Source organism: Pseudophryne corroboree, chromosome 3 (assembly GCF_028390025.1).
Source record: "Pseudophryne corroboree isolate aPseCor3 chromosome 3, aPseCor3.hap2, whole genome shotgun sequence".
Taxonomy (NCBI): Eukaryota; Metazoa; Chordata; class Amphibia; order Anura; family Myobatrachidae; genus Pseudophryne; species Pseudophryne corroboree.
This window is the reverse complement of record NC_086446.1, coordinates 571696769-571721477: the sequence shown is the minus strand read 5'-3', so window position 1 is coordinate 571721477 and position 24709 is coordinate 571696769. Positions and strand designations below refer to the sequence as shown.

The 24709-nt window shown below is 43.1% G+C and overlaps 1 protein-coding gene across 5 annotated transcripts in view; it reads left to right on the top strand.

Moving 5' to 3' along the window:
- Positions 1-24709, top strand: part of USP54 (ubiquitin specific peptidase 54) — a 282921-nt gene that overhangs the window by 129578 nt on the left and 128634 nt on the right. For 4 of the 5 annotated variants that reach the window (XM_063961328.1, XM_063961326.1, XM_063961327.1 and 1 more), the window contains exon 2: positions 1695-3032. The exons of the other annotated variant lie outside the window; for it this stretch is intronic. In XM_063961328.1, the coding sequence (XP_063817398.1) occupies positions 2883-3032 (150 nt within the window). In that variant the 5' untranslated portion in view covers positions 1695-2882. The remainder of the gene's footprint in view (positions 1-1694; positions 3033-24709) is intronic. 5 annotated transcript variants of the gene reach the window in all.

Genomic DNA, 24709 nt, shown 5'->3' with positions numbered 1-24709 from the left:
CAATCTGTCCTCAACTCTGCAGCTAGGCTCATCTTCCTCTCCCGCCGCTCCACTTCTGCCACTCCCCTTCAACAAAATCTACACTGGCTCCCATTCCCCTACAGAATCCTCTTCAAACTCCTCACCCTCACATACAAGGCCATCTCTAATTCCACTGCTCCCTACATCTCCAACCTCCTCTCCCTTCATACTCCCTCCCGCCCACTACGGTCGGCTGATGACCGTCGCTTCTCCTCTGCCTTGGTCACTGCTTCCCATGCACGAGTTCAGGATTTTGCCCGTGCTGCACCCCTTCAGTGGAATGCGCTCCCCCGCTCCATTAGACTCTCCCCGACCTTGCAAAGCTTCAAACGGGCATTGAAAACCCACCTATTTATCAAAGCGTACCCCTCCAATGCATAACCTAGTCCTTAGGCTGCTCCTCCATCCCCCTGCCCCATGCCTTGGACATCTCTGCTTTGCTCGCATACCACCATCAGGCTTCTACCTGCTTGCACCTCATGTCATCTGTCTGTTGACCCTCCCCACTAGATTGTTAGCTCTTCAGAGCAGGGCCCTCTTTCCTCTTGTCTAAACCCTCTTCTTGACACATTTCACTCAACGACCATCTTTACCTGCTTTCTCTCCTGCTGGTAAAGGCACATCTCTATCTATGGCCGCCAGCCCCAAGTAGTACAATGATTACTCCTTCGCTACTTACATCTAAGCTGTATTATGTTTTGAGAATTGTGTTCCTCTTTGTTACCTGCACTCCATTTTTGTTATTTATTTACTGTTATGCTAAGTTTTGTCTCCCTGTACTGTCCTTTGTACGGCGCTGCGAAACACTTGTGGCGCCCTATAAATAAAATGTAATAATAATAATAATAATACTCTTGCAGCCCCAGCTAAAAACTGACTAGTGATGTGTGAGAGCTAAACACAAGCCGCCGTCAAGAAATGTCAGTTTGTGATTGGTTCCCCTGCTCACACACTGCTTTAGTCACCATTTACGAAACAGGTGGTAGTGCAGCCTTATCCAACAGTTGCATAAACCTATATGGAAGTCATGCAGGTGTTTCACATACGTAGTACATGGTTTGTGCCTCGATTTGAGCAATAACTGATGCCAACCAGCCAACTAAGAACTCCTTTTTATTTCTCATCCATTATTTCCCCATGCAATCCTTGCTTCATTCCTCTTTTTGGTGGCAAAATATAAAAGATAAATGTATTTTATTGCACGCATAAATGTATTCTAACAGATTATGGGGTAGATTTACTAAAACTTAAAAAAAGAAAAGAGGAGATGATGCCCATATTAACCAATTAGATTATAACTATAATTTTTTAGAAGGTGCTAGATAAATGATAGCTATATCTGATTGGTTACCTACCGGCAACACCTCTTCTTTTCTATCTACCATCATATATGAAAGAAGGAAGGTAGTTGTCTGGATACCTGTAGCTGGATTACAGCCCCCAGGCGACTGACATCACATGGTTACAGTTGTAGTCCTGCTGCAGCAGGTGATCTACTGTATACTGCTATAGCTGGGTTCAGTTGTGGCAAAGGAAATCTGATTTGTTTTCCATTAGCAAAGTTATGTAATACAGGAGGGTGCAGACTTTTTTTTTTTAAACTTGTACAAACTTGTTTGTAATTATCCTATAACTTCCTCTGAGCTTAAAACATGTTTTCCTTTCTTTATTAGGTGTCGGACATCTTAAGGATGCTCTTTTAAAAGCAGAAAACCTTGTTTTGTTAGTTTACCCGGAAGCGTCTTGCACTGATCGACACCAAGCCTGTGCATAGAAGGGGATGTATGTACAAACAGTAATCGTTAAAATCATGGAGTACCTTCAAGACCAAGTTACACTCGAACAGCCGTCAAATTCAGTGAAGTGAACACTGTTTCGAATTTGCTTTCAGACATCAAGGATAAGGAAGTGACATTATCTGTTACAGTTACCTATTGTTTAGTGAGAATATTTATTGGTCCCTCCCTAACGATCTTAAATATTATTTAATTGCATCTGTTAAAACTAGAGTTCTTAGTCTTCCTCGTCACCGCTTTCCCCACCCCCCTGACAACGTCTTCTCCAAAGGCTGTGAGTTTACTGTGGGAGGTCAGATTTGCCAGACTTGGCAGCACACCACAAAACAATGCAGCTCAGTAATTAAGTGACGCAACACCTTGCATTTCTCCTTCTCGCATATAAACTCCTTGTCTGCCTGGGATTTCCAGTTATAAAGGAAAGAAGCCAGGATGAGCACGGCTGTCTAAAAACACGTTTATTAGGAGTGTCTTGGAATAGGAATAAACCGAACGATTCTTGTAGTTTCATGCTACAACCTGCTGTTGCTGTCTCTGCTACTTCTCACATGACTGAGTGCCACCCCCCCCCACCCCCCCTGTGAAGTGTTGCTGCTGTGTGGGTCGGAGTTTCTTCCAGTTTTTTTAAGTTTACTTTTAAGTTATTTTTCTTCACTTCTTCTATGTTCCTGCCTTGCCTCACCCTGTTGAGAAATCTGGAGGGGATTAAGACACATCTTTGTGCTGGACATCTGTAAACACATTCTCTGGACCGCTAATAAATCTGCAGTATTTTAATTCTTGTTGCTGAAACTCCCCCAAGGATTTTCTTATTAAGTGATTTACTTGGAACACGTTTACCCTCCTTTTCATCCAAGTATTTCAACTCCTGCATCAGCATCACTTCTACACTTTGCTCCTTTCTTACGGGCAAAGCCGCAGGAAATATTTCTGTATTTATTTGTTCATGTCGTTTGTTTTAAACTTTTGAGTTTTACAAAGGATCTTTGGATTTAGTATCACTTGAATCGTGTGGTTACAATCTGTGTATTGTATTTATTCACGTTTATTTTTGCACTGCCCTCAATGATGTCCTGGAAGAGAAATTATTTTTCTACGGGTCGAGGAGGTGTTAATGAGATGTTTACGCCACGCAATTCCATATCCATTGCTCCAAGCAAAGGCCTGAGTAATGAGCCCGGACAGAACAGCTGCTTCCTCAACAGTGCACTACAGGTGAGTGCAGTGGATTGCTAGTAATTGCTAGTGTTGTATTTCTTCCCTCACTCTTGACATATGCCTTAAATATTTCCATACAAACTATTTCAAGTATTTTCAGGGGCAAGATATATATATATATATATATATAAGTATCCCATATCCAAATATTCCGAAATACGGACTTTTTTGAGTGAGATAGTGAAACCTTTGTTTTTTGATGGCTCAGTGTACACAAACACTTTGTTTAATACACAGTTATTATAAATATTGTATTAAATGACCTTCAGGCTGTGTATATAAGGTGTATATGAAACATAAATGATTTGTGTGAATGTACCACACTTTGTTTAATGCACAAAGTTATAAAAAAATATTGGATAAAATGACCTTCAGGCTGGGTGTATAAGGTGTATATGTAACATAAATGCATTCTGTGCTTAGATTTAGGTCCCATCACCATGATATCTCATTATGGTATGCAATTATTCCAAAATACGGAAAAATCCGATATCCAAAATACCTCTGGTCCCAATCATTTTGGATAAGGGAGACTCGAGCTGTTTGTTTATATTGAGAGAGGGACAAGTAGAACTAGATTTCAGTTTATTGCAACCGTTGTCATACAATAAACCGAACCATTGCTAACAATATGGGGTGAGGGCCCATTTATTGATATGCCAAGACCTATGAGTGCCGCTTGTTCTCTACTTGACTATAGCAGTCGTGTACTTTTGTTGGCACTGGGCTATTTTCAAGTCCAAAGCATTGGATTGCAAAGTACTTCCATATAGCGTGTGTATGTGTGTGTATATAAAATAATAATATAAAGAATTATATTATATATATATATATATATATATATATATATATATATTTATCAGTCGCCTGGAGTGCTGCATCTTTAGATATATATATTGAATTGGATCTATGCGGGCACCTGGCGCAGTATATCTAGCAGATGGGAGAGCCGGTAATATTGCATATATGTGTGTATGCATGTATGTATGTATGTATGTGTGTGTATATGTATGTATATATATATATATATATATATATATATATATATATATATATATAAAACCACAGCACTCGCCACCCCAGAAGCGGGATGCAATGTCTGCACTCACCACTCATAGGGTGGGGTGCATGCAGCCCATGGCCACCTACTTAAACATATACAAACAGAAAATTCAGCACTCACCAAAGCAAGCTCACTTATCCTCACATCATCAATAAATAAATGATGGGGGTTTAGTTAGTGAATTGGCCAATGCACGGAAGCCTGCAAACTGCTCGCCAAGGTACCCCACCTAATTTTTATGACTCTTTGATAGTGTAGGACCTGCAAGACGGTGGGGTACCTTGGCGAGCGGTTTGCAGGCTTCCGTGCATTGGCCAATTCACTAACTAAACCCCCATCATTTATTTATTGATGTTGCGAGGATAAGTGAGCTTGCTGTGGTGAGTGCTGAATTTTCTATGTGTGCATGTATGTATATATGTGTGTATGTGTATGTATGTATGTATGTATGTATATATATATATATATATATATATAATATATAAAATCGTTTTTCCCTAAATTTCCTTGATGTTGAAGACTAGTATTGTTACCTTGAGGGATACGGGATCAGTATGCTTTGTTGATGGACGGGATGCCGGCCGTCAGTATACTGATATACCATCAAACTCCCGCCAGCCCGTCAGGAAGCCCCCTACCCCTCACCTTTTGCCTAAACCTAACCCTCCCTACCCGGTGCCTAACCCTCATATTTCCGGCGCTGCAGTCGAACCCCAACACCCCCTCCCCCCTCCCTGCAGCCTAAACCTTAACTACTCCCATGGCAGGACGGCAGTGCGTTCCGCTCTCAGGATGGTCGGGATGCTGGCTGTCGGTATATTGACGCCAGCATCCCGTTTTGTGTTGGTATAGTGACGCTGGGTTTCTGTCCTCCACCGGGATCCCGTTCGTCGGGAAGCTATCTGCTTCCTGGGAATACCTGTGTTTGTTAGCTAGGTATCACCTTCTTATTGTATCTAAGATCTACTTCTTTTACATCCAGATAATGGGTCGGTCTTATGCTGGGAGAGTTCTTGTAACAAACTTAGTAGATCCAAAGCAGGTAGCCGTTAAATTGAATGTGTGATAAATGTCAACGAACAAACTGATAAACTACTGCAGTTTCATTACCCTCGCCCCCACACACCCATTTGGTTATGTTGTTGTTAAAACTAATGAAACTAAAAGATGTTCCCAAAATTAGTTTGGGGGAGAATGTAAATGAAATGTGAATAAATTAATGCAATGATGGGTGATGGCAAAAATGTAGATCAGGGACTATCCAACATTTAAAAATAAAGGGTCATACTGTGAGTTGTCATTTGCTAACAAAATTAAATGTATGGCTTAATTACAGAGTGCATGGTTGCAATACTTATATTAATTCAAACAATTGGTAAGCTACATTTAAAGTTGAGTAAATATATCCACATCGATAGACCATACCTCCCAACATGACCCTCTCCAGGAGGGACAGAATGTTCTGCTCCTGGACTTCCCTCTTAATTTATGATTTGCCATGGCCTGTGGTGAAACACCTTTCTTATCCATTGACCTGTTCAAAACAGGTGATGGCAATAACAAATTAAGAGAAATGTCCAGGGGCAGAGCATTGTGTCCCTCCTGGAGAGGGTCATGTTGGGAGGTATGATAGACTGAGACAGAAAAAAAACGAGTAACGTACATGTAGCTATAACATGAACTGAGCTAAAACCAAAAGCCATCCTTTCAGGTTACTATAAAATAAGAAAAGGTACAAACTATAGAGATCATCGCTAGGCATTTTGGTGGATGATGAATAAGATTAAGTGGCATGTACTGACCTTTAAATAGTAGCAGTCTTAAAATATAAATGCAGTATGACGTAGCATAGTAAGTAACTACCAATGACACACGTTTCACTCGTGAATCATTAGTTTGTGCTTTTATGAGTAATGACATTCCTTATTACCTGTGGGCACAAATAGATGGCACTCCACCTGGGCTAGTTCCCCTGTATAACACAGAAAATTAGAGCATTTTGGTTTTGTTATGCTAAGCCCAATGGTCTTTTCAAGGTGGCGTTGTGTTTGTGTCCTAATGGAAGGGTTTGGAGGGGGACCCAATCTGAAATCCGGGGGTGTATCTAGAGTTGATGGGACCCGTGTGCAGTCTCTGGGTGTGGGCCCCCTCCTCTCCCATCCTGTAGCCGGCAATAATCAGAAAAATGGCGTGGCAGCCATGTTTTCGGAGACCTGCGCATGCGCTGTAGACTCTGGCACTGTACCGGAGTCTCTAGTGCTCAGACAGAGCGCTAACAGCGCTGCTGCAGCTGCCGGCTACGGGACTCGGGAGAGGAGGGGACCCACACCCGGACACCAGAAAGGTAAGAAGAAATAGAAGAAATGTGTGCAGTGTAGGCCCCTCTGGACCCAGGGACCTGTTTGCACCACACACACTGCACCCATTATAGATACGCCACTGCTGAAATCCTCTTATGGAACAGGTCTCAAATTGGAACCAAGTTGGACTAATTTGACTCAAAGCAAAAGAATTATGGAAAATTGACAGATGCGTTAAGCACCCGAGCAAAAAGAAAGAAAGAAAGAAATCAAATGAGACTGCTATAGGACACTGATGGGTCTGTGAATAATTTAAGAATATGATTTTTGTTCCTCCTGTTCTATATCCTTACAGGGACAGATTGAGTTGTGTGCATGTATCTAAATGTGGATATTTGCCTGTATGCCAATTTATATACGTCCGTGTGACCACAATGCTCCTATTTATACGCTTGCTCAGATAGCAGTAGTCATTATCAGAACGCACTTGTATCAACCCTATACCTGGTGCAAGGGATCTGACTGAAGTCAGACCGAGTTCTACATACCTACAACTCTGCGTAGTCCACAGTTCCAACTATAAGTTCTCACTGAACTTCACCTAGAGAAGATGCTCCATTGCCACTCAGCTATGCCTATTCAGGTGCAAGTGGCGTTATGATTGAGATGTGTCTGACTTGGAATTGCCTGTAGGTGTGTGTGCACTATGGAGTATACGCATTACTTAGAAAACAAGATCCGCATGGAAAATAGACATGCGTGAAACTCTTGAGTCATGTGTGTAGAGTACAATATTGATTTACATGTGAAACAATATTACATACCTCTCTGCAAGGAGATGCATAGGCACATGGCTGCCAATAGGTCCTCAGCAAGGGCGACATTAAGTGGGGCTGTCATGACTGAGTCCTGATTGCCAGTTGTGAGGGAAGAGCAAGTTAATAGCTAAGGGGATTCCCCAGATCACTGTTTGATCCGAGGATACATAAGGCAGCAGAAACCCTGTCCTCATGGGAAGTTCTGGGGTCACTTCTTGTCTTAGCAGCATAGGGCGAGCTATAGCAGCAAAGACACAAGCTGTCACAAATAAAGGTATGAGCGCTATAAGAGATCTAAAGACTGGAGAGGACATGGAGAGTTGTAGAGGGGATAATGAGATCTATAGATTGGAAAGGTAAGGAAGAGCTGTGGAGGGGTCAGTGACAGATCTATACACTGGAGGGGACATGTTTTTGGCATTTTTATATATAATAATACATATATTCAATATTATTATTTTATTTTATTTTTTAAATCTGAGGTCCATAAATATAGATCTAGAGATATATATACAGGTTGAGTATCCCATATCCAAATATTCCGAAATACGGAATTTTTGGAGTGAGATAGTGAAACCTTTGTTTTTTGATGGCTCAATGTACACAAACTTTGTTTAATACACAGTTATTATAAATATTGTATTAAATGACCTTCAGGCGGTGTATATAAGGTGTATATGAAACATAAATGAATTGTGTGAATGTACACACACTTTGTTTAATGCAAAAAGTTATAAAAAAATATTGGCTAAAATGACCTTCAGGCTGTGTGTATAAGGGGGGTAATTCCAAGTTGATCGCAGCAGGATTTTTGATAGCAACTGGGCAAAACCATGTGCACTGCAGGGGAGGCAGATATAATATGTGCAGAGAGAGTTAGATTTGGGTGTGGTGTGTTCAATCTGCAATCTAATTTGCAGTGTAAAAATAAAGCAGCCAGTATTTACCCTGCACAGAAATAAAATAACCCACCCAGATCTAACTCTCTCTGCACATGTTATATCTGTCTCCCCTGCAGTGCACATGGTTTTGCCCAGTTGCTATCAAAAATCCTGCTGCGATCAACTTGGAATTACCCCCAAGGTGTATATGTAACATAAATGCATTATGTGCTTAGACTTGGGTCCTATCGCCATGATATCTCATTATGGTATGCAATTATTCCAAAATATGGAAATATCCAAAATACCTCTGGTCCCAAGCATCTTGGATAAGGGATACTCGACCTGTGTGTATATATATATATATATATATATATATATATATATATATATATATATATATATATATATATATATATATATTATCATTGCGGTGTAGAGTTGGAGCTTGATCCGAGTCACCAACAGGCTGCAAGCTTTGACTGTTCCCAAGATGCTCAGCGCCGCCTCCTCTATAACCCCGCCTCCGTGCACAAGGAGCTCAGTTTGTAAGTTGGTGCCCTGCAGGCAGGACACTAACAGGCAGGTCTGCTCCAGCAGCCCTGAAAAGAGCTTTTAAAAGAAGATAGAAGACTTCAAGGGCTGCAGCATAGGCACTCTTAGTGCTAGATGTCATTTTGACATCTCATGCTGCTGCTCCATCACCTCCCCCGGCGGTGCTGTATACTCCCGCGCGCTGGTTCCGGGTACTTACAGCGGAGGGCTCCTTTTTTTTCTCATCAGGCACACACATTATTATTATTTTCTCTAACGTCCTAGTGGATGCTGGGGACTCCGTAAGGACCATGGGGAATAAACGGGCTCCGCAGGAGACATGGGCACTTTTTAAGAAAGAATTTAGATTCTGTTGTGCTCTGGCTCCTCCCTCTATGTCCCTCCTCCAGACCTCAGTTTGAATCTGTGCCCGGACGAGCTGGGTGCTGTTCAGTGAGCTCTCCTGAGCTTGCTGTAAGAAAGTATTTTGTTAGGTTTTTTATTTTCAGGGAGCTCTGCTGGCAACAAACTCCCTGCATCGCGGGACAGAGGAGAGAAGCAGCCATACTCTCTGAAGATAGGTCCTGCTTCTTAGGCTACTGGACACCATTAGCTCCAGAGGGATTGTACACAGGATCTCACCCTCGTCGTCCGATCCCAGAGCCGCGCCACCGTCCCCCTCGCAGAGCCGGAAGACAGAAGCCGGGTGAGCATGAGAAGCAAGAAGACTTCGAAATCGGCGGCAGAAGACTCCGGTCTTCACTGAGGTAGCGCACAGCACTGCAGCTGTGCGCCATTGCTCCCACACACACCTCACATACTCCGGTCACTTTAAGGGTGTAGGGCGCAGGGGGGGGGGGGGGGGGACGCGGCGCCCTGGGCAGCAATTAAAACCTCTTTGGCAAAAGTTTAGCAATATATACAGTTGGGCACTGTATATATGTATAAGCCCCCGCCAAGAAAATGTATATTTAAGCGGGACAGAAGATCGCCGTCAAGGGGGCGGGGCTTCTTCCTCAGCACTCACCAGCGCCATGTTTTATCTCCACAGCACCGCTGAGAGGAAGCTCCCCAGCCTCTCCCCTGCAGATACACTGTAGAAGAGGGTAAAAAGAGAGGGGGGGCACATAATTAGGCGCAAAAATCAACATAAACAGCAGCTACTGGGTTAACATTAAGTTACTGTGTTATTCCTGGGTTAATAGCGCTGGGGTGTATGCTGGCATACTCTCTCTCTGTCTCTTCAAAGGGCCTTGTGAGGGAATTGTCTTCAGATGAGCATTCCCTGAGTGTGTGGTGTGTCGGTACGTGTGTGTCGACATGTCTGAGGTAAAAGGCTCCCCTAAGGAGAAGATGGAGCAAATGTGTGTGTGAGGGGTGTCTCCGTCGACAACGCCGACACCTGTTTGGATATGTGTAATTAAGTGCTAAGGTGAAATTATTGCACAAAAGATTAGAGAACAGACAGGGAATCTACCCATGTCTGTCCCTATGTCGCAGAGACCTTCAGAGTCTCTCAATGCTCACTATCCAAAATAATAGGCATTGATATCGACACGGAATCTGACTCCAGTGTCGACTACGAAAATGCAAAGTTACAGCCAAAATGGCAGGAAAGTATTCAATATATGATTATTGTAATAAAAGATGATTTGCATATCACTGATGACTCATCTGTCCCTGACACAAGGGTACACATGTTTAAGGGGAAGAAAGCTGAGGTAAATTTCCCTCCTCTCATGATGAAAAAGAGCGGGAATCTCCAGACAAGAGACTGCAGTTTCCCACAAAGGATTCTCAGGGAGTATCCTTTCACTACTAGGGCCAGGATACGATGGGAATCTTCCCCTAGGGTGTCACGTTTGCCCAAAAGGTAGCCCTGACTTAACGGCTATCCTCAGGGATCCTGCAGATAGCGTGCACATTCTGGTACACTACTCAGACCGGCGATTGTGTTGGCATGGGTTTATAGCGCTGTAGCAGCGTGGTCAGGTACCTTATCAGCAGAGATTGAGACCCTAGTATGTGTATATATATATATATATATATATATGTATAATATTAATATATATTAAAGATGCTGTCTTAAGAGATATAGATATATATATATATATATATATATATATATATATATATATATATATATATATATATATATATATATATATATATATATATAAACATGCCCAAAGAGACATTAGTCTACTGGGTTCTAGAGTCAACGCTATGTCGATTTCTGCTTGACGTGTCCTGTAGAATATGCAATGGACAGGTGATGCTGACTTAAGAGGCATATGGAAGGCTGAGGATTGTGTGGAGAAGGGATCTCGGACCTGGTCTCCACAGCTATAGCTGGTAATTCTGATCTTTTGCCTTATATTCCTGCACAGCCTAGGAAAGCACGACATTATCAAATGCAGCCTTTCGATCACAAAGAAACAAGAAAGTCCGAGGTGCGTCCTTTCTTGCCAGAGGCAGGGGCAGAGGAAAGAAGCTGCACAACACAGCTAGTTCCCAGGAACAGAAGTCCTCCCCGGCCTCTACAAAATCCACCGCATGTCGCTGGGGCTCCACAGGCGGAGCTAGGCCCGGTGGGGGCACGTCTTCGTAATTTCAGCCACAAGTGGGGTCACTCCCTGTTGGATCCCTGGGCAATTGATATTGTGTCTCAGGGATACAAGCTGGACTTTGAGGAGATGCCCCCTCACCGACGGCCCTGCCGACTTCCCCCCACGAGAGGGAAATAGTGTTAACTGCAAATCACAAATTGTATCTTCAACAGGTGGTGGTCAAGGTTCCCCTCCTTCAACAAGGAGGGGGTTATTATTCGACCATGTTGTAGTCCCGAAACCGGACAGTTCGGTCAGACCCATATTGAATTTAAAATCCCTGAACATATACCTGAAAAGGTTCAAGTTCAAGATGGATTCGCTAAGAGCGGTCATCGCAAGCCTGAAAGGGGGAGATTTTATGGTGTCTCTGGACATAAAGGATGCATACCTTCATGTCCCCATTTATCCACCTCATCAGGCGTACCTCAGATTTGCGGTACAGGATTGTCATTACCAATTTCAGACGTTGCCGTTTGGTCTCCCCACGGCCCCGAGAATCTTCACCAAGGTAATGGCGGAAATGATGGTGCTCCTGCGGAAGCAAGGTGTCACAATTATCCAGTACTTAGATGATCTCCTCATAAAAGCGAGATTAAGAGAGCAGTTGCTGAACAGCGTATCACTTTCTCTGGAAGTGTAACGGCAACACGGCTGGATTCTAAATATTCCAAAGTCGCAGTTGGTTCCTACGGCTCATCTGCCTTTCCTAGGCATGATTCCAGACACAGACCAGAAAAGGGTTTATCTCCCGATAGAGAGAGCTCAGGAGCTCATGACACTGGTCGGGAACCTATTAAAACCAAAACACGTGTCAGTGCATCACTGCACTCGAGTCCTGGGAAGGATGGTGGCATCATAAGAGGCCATTCCCTTCGGCAGGTTCCATGCGAGGACCTTTTCAATGGGACTTACTGGACAAGTGGTCCGGATCACATCTTCAGATGCATCGGTTAATCACCCTATCCCTCAGGGCCAGGGTGTCTCTCCTGTGGTGGCTGCAGAGTGCTCACCTTCTCAAGGGCCGCAGATTCTGCATTCAGGACTGGGTCCTGGTGACCATGAATGCAAGCCTCTGAGGGTGGGGAGCAGTCGCACAGGGAAGGAATTTCCAAGGTCTGTGGTCAAGTCAGGAGACTTGCCTTCACATCACCATCCTGGAATTAAGGGCCGTATACAACGCCCTACGTCAAGCAGAGACCCTGCTTCGCGACCAACCGGTTCTGATTCAGTCAGAAGCCACCAGAATTCTTCGCTGGTCGGAGAATCACGTAAGCGCACTGTCAGCAGTGTTCATCCCGGGAGTGGACAGCTGGGAAGCAGACTTCCTCAGCAGGCACGACCTCCACCCGGGAGAGTGGGGACTTCATCAAGAAGTCTTCACGCAGATTGCAAGTCGGTGGGAACTGCCACAGGTGGACGTGATGGCATCCCGTCTCAACAAAAAGCTACAGAGGTATTGCGCCAGGTCATGAGACCCTCAGGCGATAGCTGTGGACGCACTGGTGTCACCGTGGGTGTTCCAGTCGGTCTATGTATTTCCTCCTCTTCCTCTCATACCCAAGGTGCTGAGAATCCATAAGAAAAAGAGGAGTGAGAACAATACTCATTGGCCAAGAAGGACTTGGTATCCAGATCTGCAAGAAATGCTCACAGAGGACCCGTGGCCTCTGCCTCTAAGACAGGACTTGTTGCAACAGGGGCCCTGTCTGTTCCAAGACTTACCGCGGCTGCGTTTGACGGCATGGCGGTTGAACGCCGGATCCTAGCAGAAAAAGGCATTCCGGATGAGGTTATTCCTACGCTGATAAAGGCTAGGAAGGATGTGACAACTCAACATTATCACCGTATATGGCGAAAATATGTTGCTTGGCGTGAGGCCAGGAATGCCCCTACGGAGGAATTCCAGCTGGGCCGTTTCCTTCACGTCCTGCAGTCAGGAGTGAATTTGGGCCTAAAATTGGGGTCCATTAAGGTCCAGCTTTCGGCCCTATCCATTTTCTTTCAAAAGGAGTTGACTTCTCTACCTGAAGTTCAGACGCTGTAAAGGGAGTGCTGCATATTCAGCCCCCTTTTGTGCCTCCAGTGGCACCTTGGGATCTTAACGTGGTGTTGAGTTTCCTGAAATCCCACTGGTTTGAACCACTCAAAACGTTGGAATTGAAATGTCTCACGTGGAAGGTGGTCATGCTGCTAGCCTTGGCTTCAGCTAGGCATGTGTCAGAATTAGCGGCTTTTGTCACATAAAAGCCCCCTATCTGGTTTTCCATGCGGATAGAGCAGAATTGCGGACCCGCCCACAGTATCTGCCGAAAGTGGTTTCATCCTTTCATATGAACCAACCTATTGTGGTGCCTGTGGCTACTACTGACTTGGAGGATTCCGAGTTACTTGATGTGGTCAGGGCTTTGAAGGTTTATGTAGCCAGAACGGCTAGGGTCAGGAAAACAGAATCTTTGTTTATCCTGTATGCTTCCAACAAGCTTGGGGCGCCTGCTTCAAAGCAAACTATTGCTCGCTGGATCTGTAATTCGATTCAGCAGGCTCATTCTGCGGCTGGATTGCCGCTGCCAAAATCAGTTAAGGCCCATTCCACTAGGAAGATGGGCTCTTCTTGGGCGGCTGCCCGAGGGGTCTCGGCATTACAGCTGTGCCGAGCGGCTACTTGGTCAGGTTCAAACACTTTTGCAAAGTTCTATAAGTTTGATACCCTGGCTGAGGAGGACCTCTTGTTTGCTCAATCGGTGCTGCAGAGTCATCCGCACTCTCCCGCCCGTTTGGGAGCTTTGGTATAATCCCCATGGTCCTTACGGAGTCCCAGCATCCACTAGGACGTTAGAGAAAATAAGATTTTACTTACCGGTAAATCTATTTCTCGTAGTCCGTAGTGGATGCTGGGCGCCCGTCCCAAGTGCGGACTTCTTCTGCAATACTTGTATATAGTTATTGCTGCAATAAGGGTTATGTTATAGTGGCATCAGGGTTGTATTGATGCTCTGTTGTTGTTCATACTGTTGACTGGGTAAGTTTATCGCAAGTTATACGGTGTGATTGTTGTGGCTGGTATGTATCTTGCCCTGGATTACCAAAATCCTTTCCTTGTACTGTCAGCTCTTCCGGGCACAGTTTCTCTAACTGAGGTCTGGAGGAGGGACATAGAGGGAGGAGCCAGAGCACACCAGAATCTAAATTCTTTCTTAAAGTGCCCATATCTCCTGCGGAGCCCGTCTATTCCCCATGGTCCTTACGGAGTCCCCAGCATCCACTACGGACTACGAGAAATAGATTTACCGGTAAGTAAAATCTTATTCTTATTGTTATTATTATTATTATTATTATTGCAAAGACCAACTATGCAGGAGTGGGGGCCCAGGATCAATGGTTTTTCAGGGGGCCAATAATTCTCATTTGTAGCCCTGCATAGGATGGGTATAAAACAAGCGATAATGTGCCATTATGGTGACAGCCCCGCCCAGTTGTAGCAACCGCAATTTAATTCCTGTCGCAGCAACTGTGGACGACCCCCTGCAGCTGCAGCTAGGCTGCGTATGCAGGAGGTCCGCCGCCATTTTTTAGATTGTATTGGCCGAGTGTGGCGTCATGCAGCTGCCCCAAAAACGCCGCCGACTTGCTCCCCTTTTTCCTCCGAAATGATCTGTCGCCACACCGCAAATGCCTCTGCCTTTCTCTTAGGCAGGGGCGTTTGCAGCCAATGCGATCACATCGCATTTGGCGGATGCGCACATGCAGGACTGTGCATGCGCTCTGCCGCCGCCACCGGGTTTATTGCGGTCGCTTGATTATATCTACAGCTTGATTATTTTACTCCTCTCCTTTTTGCACCAGTTTATATGATACACATCAATGCAAAGATTTGTTCGCTACTACAGTATTAAATTACTAAATTCTATACCTATTTCTGCCAATATAAGATAACTATTTTAAAGAAATTAGTTCTTCTAAAAGTCATTTTTAAATGGCCATAATTTGTATGGCAATTTCCTTTTGTCACTATACTCATTTCCTGAAATCTCCTGGAGGAATACAGTACATTTAAGTCACAAACATTGGTTATAACAACAGAATGTGACTTTCAGGAGACCTTGACAAATGTTCTGTAATGATGGAGACTATTGACATCCAGGTGATTATTAGATACATGGGGAAATCGGTATCTATAGATCTCTACCCCAGTTCTTCACAGTAGAACACGAATAAAAGACAGGAACATACAGTGACATTATTACTGGTATTTACTGCATAAAGGAGATTATCTGGATTTAGTGAAATCCAGATCATTTCTGTCACAGAGCCCCTAATGTCAGAACCTGTGACTAGGACATCATCAGCCCATAATATCTCATCTTAATATGTTTTACTAGTTGATTCCCAATAATCTATTTGGCAAAAAAGTTAATTTTCAAAATAAAAAAAAAGTATCCCTGTAATTCTTAGAACATAACATACCTTTAAAAAATAAATAAAAAAGCATACATGGACATGTCAATTTTTGTTTCCTAAAATTGTTTAATTGTTTTGGGAGACATACTGTATGTACAATTCTTTCTACACATATATATATATATATATATATATATATATATATATATATATATATATATGTGTGTGTGTGTGTACTTCCACTTTTGGATCCCTATGCATGCGGACACATAGGAGGGGTGTAGTACGGCTGACCGCCGGTCAGCTTACAGACGCCAGGATCCCGGCAGCATACCGACGCCGGGATCCCGGCGGGGAGGGGCGAGTGCAGCAAGCCCCTTGCGGGCTCGCTGCGCTCGCCACGCTGCGGGCTCGGTGGCGACCTGCGGTCGCCACGGGTTCTATTCCCACTCTATGGGTGTCGTGGACATCCACGAGTGGAAATAGTCCCTGTTGGTCGGCATGCCGACCATCGGGACAGTGAACCCGTCGGGCTGGTGGAGGAGGTCATGTGACTGTCGGTCAGCTGACCGGCGGTCACATGAATACCACCCCATAGGAGAGCTGCTGGGAAATAAAAGAGGCTTAACGATATTCAGTCCACTTTTGGATCTTTACTTTTATTGACTTATGAAAGAACTGCGGGAAAATTATAAATAAAAAGTTTGACAAACCACTTACAAGTCATTGCTTTGAAGAATAATATAAATTACCAGACGGTCTCAAATAGGACGTTCTACCAAACATTGCTAAATCATGGAAGTTAATGATTTTTTTAAAATAACTTTCAGCAAAATATGGACCATATTTTTATGGGAATACAGCTGTTTCAAATTAAATAATCATCTGTTGTTCATAAAAAATCACCCCTGAAGAAGTCGCTATAAGACGAAACGCGTTTGATGAAAATATATATTTTATTGTTTGGAAAAGTTGAAATTCAATATTGTATCTATAATGAGCAATAATACATTGTGAAAATGTTTATCAACTCTTTTTAATGGAAATGAGAATTTAAAATTGTTTTTAGCAATAAAAAGAAATGTGTTTTAAAGAAATAGGGTGTTTTTGTAAAGTCATCCTCTCTTTATTAGTAACCAAATGTAAGTATACCAAATTGTATTTAACCATCAACCAGATATAAATATACCAAACATACTTTAATAAGTGCGCTCCACAGAGATAATTTTTTTGAGATATATATATATATATATATATATATATATATATATATGCAGCTAAACATATTTTCTCTAAGTAATGGCAGTAGCAGACGTAAAATTTGTTGGTACCCTCCATTGAAAAAAGAACCCATGTGTTTCTCTGAAATAACTTGAAACATGACAATAGTAATTGATGTCCATCATTGTTTAGTCCACGTTTCTTGAATCAAGTCTATCAGTGTTTTCAGGAAAAGAAAAACAAACAACAAAAGCAAACAAATATACCAGACTATGAGGGCAATTCGATTACCCATGGAAATTTGACAAGTGCAAAAAACGGGGTGAGTGGTTAGCCTTGAGGTTTTGGTTTTTTTTTTGCATTTTTAGCTTCAGACTGTTCAATTACAGCCCGTTTTTTGCGCCTGTTTATATTTTCAGGTTTCCTGTGTTAACACCCAGCTTCGCGAAAACTGGCTACTTAACTTTTTGAGCTTGCTGAGGTTTCCCCCCCAAAACCCCCCCAAAAAACAACTCTGTTTGGAGTTCATCTTGTGCAGTACGGATGGTGTAATGGTTAGCATTGCTACCTCTCACAGCACTGAGGTCATGGGTTCGATTCCCACCATAGCCCAAACTGTGCAGAGTTTGTATATTATCTCTGTACTTGCATGGGTTTCCCTCTGGGTACTCCGGTTTCCTCCCACAATCCAAAAATATACTGGTGGGTTAATTGGCTCCAAACAAAAATTAACCCTATCGTTAATGTGTCTGTGTGTACTTGTGATAGGGAATATAGATAGTAAGCTCCACTGGGGCAGGGACTGATGTGAATGGGCAAATATTCTCTGTACAGCGCTGCGGAATATGTGTGCGCTATATACAGTGGGGCAAAAAAGTATTTGGACAGCCACTGACTGTGCAAGTTGACCCACTTAAAAAGATGAGAGAGGTCTGTAATTTCCATCATAGGTACACTTCAACTGTGAGAGACAGAATCCGAAAAAACACCCCAGGAAATCACATTGTATGATTTTTAAACAATTTACTTGTATATTCTTGTGGAAAATAAATATTTGGACACCTACCAAGCAGCAAGATTTCTGGGTCTCGCAGACCTGTTACTTCTTCTTTGAGAAGCTCTTCTATCCTCCACTCATTACCTGTATTAATGGCACCTGTTTGAACTGGTTATCTGTATAAAACACACCTGTCCACACCCTCAAACAGTCAGACTGCTACCTCTCCACCATGGCCAAGACCAGAGAGCTCTCTAAGGACACCAGGGCCAAATTGTAGAGCTGCACAAGGCTGGGATGAGCTACTCGACAATAGGCAAGCAGCTTGGTGAGAAGAGATCAATTGTTGGCGCAATTATTAAAAAATGGAAGAAATACAAGATCACTGACAATCTCCCTCGACCTGGGGCTCCATGCAAGATCTCACCTCGTGGGGTATCAATGATCTTGAGAACGGTGAGGAATCAGCCCAGAACTACACGGGGGGACCTGGTCAATGACCTAAAGAGAGCTGGAACCACAGTCACAAAGGTTACCATTAGTAACACACTACGTCGTCATGGATTGAAATCCTGCAGCACCAGAAAGGGAGAGCATTGAAGATGGAACATGTCTTCTAGCATGACAATGACCCCAAACACACCGCCCGGGCAACTAATGAGTGGCTCCGTAAAAATAATTTCAAGGTCCTGGAGTGGCCTAGCCAATCTCCAGACCTCAACCCAATAGAAAATCTGTGGAGGGAGTTGAAAGTCTGTGTTGCCCGGCGACAGCCCCAAAACATGACAGATCTAGAGAAGATCTGCACGGCCAAAATACCCGCTATAGTGTGTGCAAACCTGGTCAAGAACTACAGGAAATGTTTGACCTCTGTAATTGCCAACCAAGGTTATATTACAAAGTATTGAGTTAACCTTTTTTATTGTCCAAATATTTATTTTCCGCAAGAATATTCAAATAAATTGTTTACAAATCATACAATGTGGTTTCCTAGTTTTTGTTTATCAGATTCTGTCTTTGAAGTGTACCAGTGATGGAAATTACAGACCTCTCTCATCTTTTTAAGTGGGTCAACTTGCACAATCAATGGCTGTACAAATACTTTTTTGCCCCACTGTAAATAACTGGTAATAAATAAAATTAAATCTTGAATCTCTTAGAAGTTTTTCTTAGTACTTTTTTTTTCTTTTTTTTTCTTTTTTTACCATTCTCACTATCCTTGTGCTTAGTCTAATGTTGATTTTCCACATGCGGCTCTTTCCACGAAGGTTGGCTACAGTTCCATGGACTTTAAACTTTATAATATTTTTTATACCTGTAGTCACAGAAACATCAAGCTGTTTGGAGATGGTCTTATTGCTTTGACCTTTTTAATGCGCTTGTCTATAATTATATTTTTTATCTCCTCAGACAACTCACTCCTTTGCTTTCTCTGGTCCATGTTCAGTGTGGTGCACATGATAATACCAAACGTTAGAGTGAAATAGTGCATAGGCTGAATGACTGATTAGTAGATTGAAGACGTGTGATGCAGCAGCAATTAGTTTGAAATATCTCTATCATCCAATTATTTATCATCTTTTCCAAGAGGTACCAACAAATCTTTCCAAGTCATTTTAGAATATCTTATAAGCAATAATTTATCTCTCTTAGCAGTTTCTTTGCTATAGTCCAGAGGTTCTCAAACGCGGCTCTCGAGGCACCCCAACGGTCCAGGTTTTAAGTATATCCATGTTTGGCCACAGGTCACTTAATTAATACCTCAGTCAATTTAATTGAACCATCTGTGCTGAACACATGCTTTAAGGGCCCTACACATTTAACGATCCGCCGCCGAGCTGCCGGACGGCGGATACGGCCGACGGGCGACCCGACGGCGGCGGCAGGGGGGGGGGGGAGGGAGTGACGGGGGGAGTGAAGTTTCTTCACTTTACCCGGCTCCATAGAAGTGCAGGCAAATATGGACAAGATAGTCTATATTGGCCTGCATGCACAGCCGACAGGGCACCAGCGGTGAACGAGCACGGGGCCGCGCATCGTTCATCGCTGGTGCCTCCACACTCAAAGATATGAATGGTATCTTCTTCATTAATGAACGAGATCGTTCATGTCTTTGACTATTATCGCCCAGTGTGTAGGGCCTAGTCTGCAATGTAGCTAAGGCACGCAGGTATACATGGGACAATAGCTTTTTATTTCATTACTTTTTAGGAGGAATAAAGTATTATTTCAATGAGCTGTAAGTGTACTGACATCTGTGAATGCCTGTATATTTCTTACAATTGCTTTAATTTACAATTGTTTGTGTTAAAAATGTTAATGGACTGCCAGGGAGTATCCAGGTGCAAATGACTGAACTACTGGTGTAGGCTAAAGGAACAATCAGTTCCTGTATGTGTACTATATTCATACATTAATTATAGTATATTCAGATATTAAGCCCCTTTACTGTAACTGCCACTATAGTTACCTGTAGAAGGGGTGTGGATTATTAGATCTACACTAAAAAGGTCTACAGTCAGTAGGTCTACCACTAATGGTAGACATGCATTAGGTCGACAGGGTGAAAAAGTCGACCTAGAATAGATAGACAGAAGGAAAGGTCGATAGGGTCAAAAGGTTGACACGAAAAAGGTAGACACAGTTGTTTGGGGTGGGGGGATGTTTTGTCACTTTTCTGCAACAAACAAGTCCCATTAGTGTACTGCGTCCCCTCGCAGCTTCGGGCAAGATTACTATTCCCAATCGTAGTCCACGTGGATGGTAAAGTATGAAAAAGTGAGAAAAAAACAACAATAATTTGTGTCGACCATTGTCATGTCGACCTGTTGACCCTGTTGATCTAATTCAGGTCTACCATTGGTGGTCTACCTATTGATTGTAGACTTTTTTTAGTGTAGCTCTATAGTCCGGATACCCTGTAGAAGTCTTTGGCACTTTTTTTATTTTCTGATTACAAATAACTGATGTCTCTTGGTTCATTGTTTGGCGGTATTTGAATTGTAGTTTTGTACATATTGTCAGTGTCTTTGAAAACCACAGTACTGACCAAACCCAAATATTTCTTGATTAAATCTTAAGGGAAACCTCATTTGTAGATAAATACTAGTAATTATGGCAGTTTGTTGCAATATTATTACCCTTATAGTTCTATTAACCATCAAAACCTTAATTGAGCAATTTGTTGTTCCCCAATAAACTCTGCGGCTTCTTCTAATCGCTTTAGTTAGGCAATTCTCTGAGCCCTATTTGCAATTAGAAGGGATCCCTTAAGGCTCTATAATTTTGCTGTTAGACATACATCAGACAGATTTTTTTACTATTAGGAGTCTGTTAAAAGTTGTTTTCATGGAGGCAAGGTAGCGTTTTGCAGTCGCATATTGAATATGTAATATGAACTTGAAAAACATACCCCACCCCCTAATGCTCAGCACTCAGTGTGAAACTGCCCCATGTGTAATTCACAGAATTAATAATTTCTGAAATGAAAACATCTATAAATGATTGTCACCTAATAAGCAATCTATTTAATATCATGTAACTTATTATGTAATATAGATAACTCACAGTGAAGATAGCGTATTTTGATTTAAGCATCTTTGAACGAGGCTTGATAGCAGGTGCCAGAGAGGCGGGTCACTCCATCTCTGCAATCAACACAAAGTTTGGATTTTCACATGCAACAATTTCAATGGTGTTCAGTGACTGCACAACATCAAGGAAGACCTCTAGCGTGTGACACTGCTGCGGTTGACAAAAAACCTCTGGATGATTGTGGACAGTATCGCCTGGCATGCATTGTAACATCCTACTGGCATACAACATTGCTGCAGATAACAGCAAATTTTAATGCTGGGTCCACAGTTAACATCAGCGTTCCAACAGTGCAATATTCCCTTCTTGTGAGGAACAGGAGCTAAATGTCTACTCTAGTCCCATTGCTGACCCCACGGCGTGAAAAGGGTCCTCTTAACACACGGGTTCACTGGGCAGCTGCCCAAGGCCCTGTGACTTTAGGGGCCTTCAAGCAGGGGTGGGCTGCACCAATTAGAGTGCAGCATTTCTCTACCTGCTTGCCAGCCTACAGCCAAATATCTGAAACTCATTTCGGATATTTTTTTGTAACACCATATCATATAATACAGATTTAGGTAGATGCTTAAGGAGAACAATACTGTGCCCCACAGATGTGTACTGAGGGCAATACTGTGCCCCACGGATATGTAGTGAGGGCAATACTGTGCCCCACAGATGTAAAAAAAAATGTGTAATGAGGGCAATACTGTGCCCCACAGATGCAGAAAAATGTGTAATGAGGGCAATACTGTGCCCCACAGATGTAGACAGATGTGTAATGAGGGCAATACTGTGCCCTATGGCTGTGTAGTGAGGGCAATACTGTGCCCCTGGTATATAGACTGAAATGAGGGCAATACTGTGCCCCATCGATGTAAACATGTGTAGTGAGAGGGATGCTGTGCCCCATGGATGTGGACTGATGTGTAGTGAGGGCACTACTGCACCCCTGACATGTAGACTGAAATGAGGGCAATACTATGCCCCACAGATGTAGACAGATGTGTAGTTAAAGCGATGCTTTGCCCAATGTATGTAGATATATGTGTAATGAGGGCAGTACTTTGCCCCACGGATGTAGATAGATGCATAATGATGTGAAAAATATTTAAGAGGTGCACCGAAAGGACCTCAGTGGAGGGTGTGTGTTGAACGGTTTTAGAAGGATTTCAATTTAGCGTTCGTCCGGTCTGAGGATGTATGAGCAGTATAAAGGAGCAATACAATGAAGGGGAGAGAGATGGGTGGAGGAATATTTGTGATGAAATTGGAGAGGGAATAGGTGTAATTACAGTAGCAAGTGACACGCATATGAAGCAAAAAAAGCAAAACACAGTTACAGTAAGATACTATCTGGTGAAAGTGATAAAATGATAAAGCAATAAATGCAAAAGATGGCAATTTTAGTACATCTGAATGAAATGAACTTAGAAGGCAGGGGAGGGTGGAAGAGAAAGTGGATGCAGCTCGATGGTTGAGTAAGTGGGGGTAGCAGTCCAAGCTATAACAAATTGCTGTTCCATCATCTCTGAAGAAGTAACAATTAGTGGTAACACAGTTTAAACAAGGCTGAAAATATTTTAATTTAATATCAATAAAACCATGTTGGGTAAGCAAATTTTAAGTAAAAAGGATGTAATAGGAATAAAGGTTATTCCTAATTGTAACAATTTTTCAAACTGCGATGGAACTTGGTTTCTCAATCCTTGTACCACAATGTATAAAGTATTAAATAGCCTGATCGACTGTTAGGTGGAATTAATGTTGCATAAAGCTGTAAGGTGTTAATGTCTGGGAATGTCGGTTAATATGATTTGAAGCATGACTGGCAGAAAACGATATAATAGAAGTCCATAAAGTGTAAAGCCTGATTGGCAGTAATGTATTTTCTCTGAAGCCTGTGGTTTGAACATACTCCCGTTCTAACTTTTTTTTTTTTAGAGATTCTGTGGTATTTTTGTATGGAAAAATATTTACATTATGGCACAGTAGATAGTTTGATTGTCCTGCTGGCCAACTTATTTGCCTGGAGCCATAGAAACGTCAAACAGTGGGAAGTAGTCTAACTTGCTAGAGGTAGAGGGAAGGAGACCATTCTGCTTCAATGTTAGCTTGCTCTGTAAGGTGTATGGTCCCAATCTCCATGCGCTCTAGCCTGCACCCTGATCGCGCAGCACCCCATCCACTTCCAGCACCCAAAGGCCACCCCCAGCATTAGAAATCTGTTCAAGTTGCAACAATTGTATTTTCTCATACGTCCTAGAGGATGCTGGGGTCCACTTCATGACCATGGGGTATAGACTGGATCCGCAGGAGACATAGGCACTCTAAAGACTTTTCATTGGGTGTGAACTGGCTCCTCCCTCTTTGCCCCTCCTCCAGATCTCAGTTGTAGAAATGTGCCCAGGTCGACTGGATGCACTCTGAGGAGCTCTACTGAGTTTCTCTGAAAATAATTATGTTAGGTTTTTTATTTTCAGGGAGATCTGCTGGCATCAGACTCCCTGCTTCGTGGGACTGAGGGGGCAGAAGTAGGAACCAACTTCCTAAAGAGTTTCATGGCTCTGCTTCTGGCTGAAAGGACACCATTAGCTCCTGATGGGAACTGAACGCTAGCTGTGTCTAGATGCTCACTCCCACAGCATGCCGTGACCCCCCTCACAGAGCCAGAAGTCAGAAAACAGGTGTTAGAAGACAGATCTTCAATCAAGGGAGCTCAGCGCGCCATGTTGCCCACTCAGGCACTGCGGGGGGGGGGGGGGGGGGTACGCGCCCTGGGCAGCATGAAACCTATGGAAACTGGCATAAATAAGGGGCATAAGTTGCTGAGGCACAGTCCTACCCCCGCCAGTATATAAAATTGCCTCATAAAAGCTGAGGAGAAACACACCATTGAAGAGTGGAGCTTCCTCTTCAGTCAGCCAGCACACTGCTCAGCCCCATTTTCTCTCTCTCCTCAGGCTGCAGAGACAAAACTGGTCCTCCTCCACTACTGACAGAGGGGGCCACAGTGAATTTTGTGCTATATAATTGTGTGATTAACATAAAAGCGCTGAATGTCAGTGGGCATTTTGTGTTCACAGACATTGTGTTACTGGCGCTGGGTTGTGAACTGGCAAATCCCATCTGTGTCCCTCTGACACATTTTACTGTGGGTCTGTCCCATATAAATCCCGGAGTGTCTGTGGTGTGGTTCTGCACATGTGTGACATGTCTGTGGCAGGGAACTCTGCGGAGACATGTTAGGGACACAGAGGTGTAATATGACACCAAG